Source organism: Marmota marmota, unplaced genomic scaffold (assembly GCF_001458135.2).
Source record: "Marmota marmota marmota unplaced genomic scaffold, marMar, whole genome shotgun sequence".
NCBI lineage: Eukaryota > Metazoa > Chordata > Mammalia > Rodentia > Sciuridae > Marmota > Marmota marmota.
The window spans coordinates 9983359-9989246 of record NW_026000283.1 but is presented as its reverse complement, the minus strand read 5'-3'; the positions used below and the strand labels follow the sequence as shown (position 1 = coordinate 9989246).

Below are 5888 nucleotides of genomic sequence, written 5' to 3'. Positions count from 1 at the left end.
TCAAGAGCAGGAGGATTGTGGGAGGTGGAGAGAAGCTTGTGTGGGAGAGAGAGGCTTGTGGAAAGCCGGTGGTGGCAGTTGAGGCTCTGAGGGTTTTTCCTGAGAGGCTGTTTTGTTTGGCGTGTGTGGTTCTAAAAATAAAGTTAGTTTCTTTTGACAAGTGGCTCCTGATTGTGCCCCTCAACCATTTTGACATGACTATCTCCAAAAAGCTTTAACAGACCCCCGGCCCCCACATTCTATAAAGATAGCAAGAGCTCTTTTATGAAACCAATATTGGGAATAGGGACCTAAATGTCAGTCCATACCATATTTAGCTCACTTTTGGCACTGGTTATGTTTATGAACCTTTAGCCACTGGTACATTCGAATCTCCCCAAACAAGTACTATTTTAATAGATTTTTCAATCTATATATTCAAAGGGAACTCCAGAGAGGAAGATGGGAGGGAGAAATGAGGCATTGAACAGGAAGAAGAGGGTTTTTTTGTTTGTTTGTTTGTTTTTTGGTACTGGAGTTTAAACTCAGAGCTCTATTACCAGTCCTTTTTATTTTTTATTTTGAGACAAAGCCTTGCTAAGTTGCTGAGGCTGGCCTCAAGCTTTCTGTCGTTCTGCCTCAGCCTCCTGAGTCACTGAGATTACAGGCATGTACCATGCCCAGCAAGAAGACATCCTTTGTCTCATAGATTTGTTGTTTGGGAACTTCCAAAAGGATAATAAAATGGAAACCTCATTAAATAGGATACTGAAGGGATAGTGCAGTTTAATTGACAGGTTTTACTTTTGGTCTTTAAATAGTTAGCAGGTAGTCTTTTTTGATACCATCCCTATATTATTATTGATTGTCTTCAGAAATGCCTGTTTGGATTTCCCTGCTTTAGAAATGTGGATAGGATTAGAATCTCCTATTTTGAGTAGTAGGGCTAGTTGGCTGAAGGTGTCTAACCATGCTGAGAAACCATGTCTGTTGTCTCAGAACATGAGAATGTAGGGAGCTCAGAATCACCAGATCCCAGGAGAATCTGGAGGGTAGGATGGGTTAGAGCATGTATAATTGACAGTGCCTTTTCCCCTAAGAACTCTTGGCTGGGCAAAGGGTGAAGTTGGACTTAGTCTAAATATTCATTACTCCTAAAGTTTAGAACATGAAAACAGAGTCCAGGGCCTCAACTACACTCGTGTCCCAGTAAGGCAAGCCACACACTCCATGGGGCCATAAGACCAGGCTTCCCTCAATATCATCTTTTTAATTTTCAAGAAGTTTCATAGGATAAATGACCTCGTATATGCCCTTGAAGATCTTTTGTTTAAAATTCCTACAGAGGTGGGTGCATTGGCAAATGTTTGTAATCCTGGCAACTTGGGAGGCTGAGGTAGGAGGATTACAATTTTGAGGCCAAACTCAGCAACTTAGACCCTGTCTCAAAAAAAAAATATTTTATAAGGGGCTAGGGAAGCAGCTCAGTGCATGGGTTCCATGTCTAATACCCCCCCAAAAAAATCCTGTTGATTATTTCTTCACACTGAATATAGGCTTTTCAAAGTGGGGGCCATTCCCTTTGGTATGATTCTAAAAGGTACCCGCTTTTCATCAAGTGCAGCTCAGCTTCTCTATAACCACGGTGACACCTGACTAGTGAGTAGGGATTGGTGGCAGCTAGAGAGTGGATGGTCAACCATCATGGAACAGATAGAGCAGACATAGCAATAGCTGCAGGGACCAAGTCCAATTTATCAGCTACAACTGCACAATATTAAAGGAAGACAGTATTAAAGGAAGGAGGAGAGAGTCAAAGCAATAAGCCAAGCCAGAGTTTGGCATATAGTTGGAGCTCACTAGAAGAAGGTTATGGCATTAACTTTCCTAAGATAATTAGCAATAAGGAAATAGCTTCTCCTGATGCAATTGAAAATAATAAGGACATATGGAGTCACCTGTTGAGTTGTGTTGTTTTGCCTATGATGACATTAAATGCTCGATATACTCAATCAATCCTTTTTTTTCTCTCTCTCACCAAAGGTTTGGTTCAAGAACAGGAGAGCCAGGTGGAAGAGACGACATAGGGCACCAAGATTCAGAAATGTGCCCTTCATGTGCCCAGGCCACCCTGTCACCATAATCTCGAGTGGCCCCTATAATACCATGTTCATTCTGAAGCCAGATGGGACATGGGTTCGTCTGGAGCCACTGCCGCTCTGGTCGCCCCTGTTTCCCCTGCCACCCATGATGCCTCTGCCACCCATAATGCCTGTGCCGCCCCTGATGTACCTGGCTCCTCTGATTCGCCTGCCGCATCTGATTCACCTGCCACCCCTGACACCCTTTCCTCACCTGTTCTTGCCTCCTCTACCTTTGTTTCTCCCGCCTTTGCCTCCTTTTGGCCTGGCTTCATTTAACTTGGTCTCTATTGTCATTGCCAACAATTCATTTGTACTCCCCATTTACTGAGGAGTAGTCTGTGGGACCTGTATTTTCCAAAGTGCTTTGCAAATAGATACAAATTTTTCATAGAACACCATCAAGAGCAATTTACCAAATGCATGTTAGATGTGTTAAATAAAACTTTAGTCATTGACTCATTTAGCACTTGTTTTTTGCATTTCAATAAAGATATGAAATCTATGTATATTTGTTTTGTGTGCCCCTTGGGATTAGTAAACTATGGATGAAAAGTGTCATTCAAACCAAAGGTGAAGAGGCCTCTATTCATGCAGTTAGATCATGGGGTCACCATCAGGCTGTGCAACCACACAAGCTTCCCAAGTGCCCATGGCAGGTTTACAAAGACACAACCTCTTCCACCCCCCTCCACCATTGCATACTCACCCCATCCTACCCCATGGGGACCACATGCATGTGCAAGATACAGGGGGCAGGGGTCCCTAAGGAAGAATAGTGTTTCAAGGCAGAGTCAAGATCCATTCGTGCTGATGAGCTCAGGCCCAACAGACTCTAGGGGAAGCTGTCTAGGGGGCTACTGTTAGGGCTTTAGAGCCAGGCACTTACCTGGTGCCCGCCAAGTTCTATTCCCTGCTCTGCTTTTTTTGAGGAGGAGACATGGGAATGGAATCCATGCTTGCAGGAGGATCCTGCCTCTTCAAAGGAAACCAAAGGATACTCCTTCCAGGTGAGGGCAAGGTTTTTGTCCCTTCCTGATCCATTTACCCCCAAGACATGAAGCAATATTACACCTTCCCCAGCTCAGAAGTTGACTGTCAACACCTTCAAATGCTTTCTCTCACCTTCAACATCTTTTCAAGAACCTTAGTTCCAGCTAATTAAACCCTGAAAGGGGACCTCTTGGTTCAGTGCCGTTGGAAGCAAGAAGATGGTCCCTGATAAATGATCAGGAATAATCCTTTCATTTAAATGAAGCATCTTGGCTTCGTTCATGCCATCTTCATGTAAAACTGCCATGGTGGAAAACAACTAAGACGAAATGAAAGTATCATGAAGGAAACCAATCCCATTTTTTTAGTTGTAGTTGGACATAATACCTTTATTTTATTTATTTATTTTTATGTGGATCGAACCCAGTGCCTTGCACATGCTAGGTAAGCACTCTACTGCTGAGCCACAACGCCAGCCCCCAATCCCACTTTTGAAAATCATTAAGTTCTCTCTAGCAGTGTCAGGCTTCATAAAGATAGTTGTCCATTCAAAGTGCCAATGGAGGGCTGGGGTTTTGGCTCAGTGGTAGCATACTTGCCTGGCATGTTTGAGGCACTGGGTTAGATTCTCAGCACCACATATAAATAAATAAAATAAAGGTCTATCAACGATTAAAAAAAAATTTTAAAGTGCCATTGGAATTTATGACACTGAACTGTGCACTTTATAATGGTTATAATAGCAAAACTTATGTTAATTATTTTTTACCACAGCAAAAAGAAAGAAAAATATACCACTAAAATTTAAAAAGCAATTAATTGGGAACACTGTGGCTGTAGTGTAAAGTGATTGCCATGTTTGCAGATAAGGAGCCACAGCTCTTCTGGAATTTACTTTCATGGGAATTAATCATAGGCCAATTTCACAATGCTTGTTTCCAACCTGAAGGAAGGTTCTGGTGGGAGTGCATGTATTTTTTGCTTACCTGTCAGTGTTTTTCATTCCTATTTTCTCTCCTACCTTTATAATTGTGGGCATGAAGTGTCAGCAAAGCAATTGCTTATAATGTACAACCTTTGCAGATAGGAATTCATCACTACACCAGAGGCCTCAGATCCTAGGGGTTAGTGAGGAACGTCCATGAATACACTATGTACTCATGTGATTGTTTGTTTGTTTTTGGCAAAGAGGAGATTATTTTTGTTGTTGTTGTTTTGCTATTGTTCCCAATATATTGTGCTTTGTATAATTGTTTATAGAAATCCTGAATGTCAGTACATATTCAGTCTGGAAATGGTTTCTGCTTCATATTTTTTGTACCATTTGACTACTTCCTGTCTTCATCATTGAAATACCTAGACTTCAGGGTTGGAGATGTGGCTTAAGTGGCAGCTTAAGCTTGCCTAGCATGTGTGAGGCACTGGGTTCGATTCTCAGCACTACATAAAAATAAAATAAAGACATTGTATCCACCTAAAACTAAAAAATAAATATTAAAAAAAAACACTTCTGAAGAAATTCCAAAAAGGACAAAGAAAGGAAACAAGAGGAGGATAGAAATTGAAATCATACTCTCTTCTCCCCTCCCTGGGGTGATCAAAATCAAAAACTTTTACAGTATCTAAAAACTTTCCTATATATCCTAGAAAAGGAGATTGTCTATAATAACTTGGCTTTATTTTTCACCTGTCTCATAAGTTTCCTCTTAGGACCAAATCTGACAAGTTGTCTGGCTTTTGGCAGACTAAATTCTAAACTTCTAAGGCAAAACTCTTGTACCTTAAACAAATAAAATCAGTAGAATTAGAGTCAGAATACCCTTTCACTTCAAAAATGTATTAAATAAATTGAAAGAGAACTTGAACCACTTATTGTTGAGGTAGTATATGATGGAACTCGTTCAAGGTGCTGGGTAGGGAACAGGTTACAATTTCTATATGCTAGGGCATATTGGTGGAGATAGTTCTGTTTAAACTGTCACCTCCATATTTTTTTTAAATATACATATATATTTTTAGTTGTCAATGGACCTTTATTTAGTTAATTTGTTTATTTATATGCAGTGCTGAGAATTGAACCCAGGGCCTCACACATGCCAGGCAACTGCTTTACCCCTAAGCCACATCCCAAGCCCACTCCATATTTTTATTAGTATTTTGCATCTGTTACATCCTTTACTCTGTGGCAAGCAATTGAATGATTTTCTTGGATGATTTTATTTGGTGGTCATACACTATTAGGATTTCCTAATAATGAGGTACTAGTATCCCCATTTAAAGAAGAGGAAGTGTTTGCCCACGGTCTCAAAGCTAATAAAACAACCAGGATTGGCAGCACCACATAAAAATAAAGATTGTATCTATCTAAAACTAAAAAATAAAATATTAAAAATAAATAAAATAAAGGTATTGTGTTTATATATTTTTTTTAAAAAAAGGCTTAGGGAGGAAGGGGGAGCCCAAGGACAGGGATGGGCAGAGGCTGCTGCAGAGCCTCCCCATAGGTCCAGAAACAGTGAGCTGCCAGGGTCCCATGGAGTGATGTGGGTGGGAAAACAGCTATACAGATTGCTGCAGTGGGTCTTGCAGTGTGGGGAGAGATTGGGCTCAGCTTTAACACAGCATGACTAAATGGGAATTAATTTCCAAGGAGCACGGTGTGGCTCAGTGGATGGAAAACTACGAAGTGCAACAGTGGTCCATGGAACGTTTTGAATATAGTTACGGCTCTGCCTCTGAGACTTGTTTCAAAATGAACAGGTTTTTTCATCTTCT

At 40.9% G+C, this 5888-nt stretch overlaps 1 protein-coding gene across 1 annotated transcript in view; it reads left to right on the top strand.

The window, feature by feature from the left end:
• Positions 1-2451, top strand: part of Rhoxf2b (Rhox homeobox family member 2B) — an 8681-nt gene extending 6230 nt beyond the window's left edge. Inside the window, 1 exon segment of the mRNA XM_048797107.1 lies at positions 2023-2451. Coding sequence (XP_048653064.1) covers positions 2023-2451 — 429 coding nt within the window.
• Positions 2452-5888: the final 3437 nt, after the last annotated feature.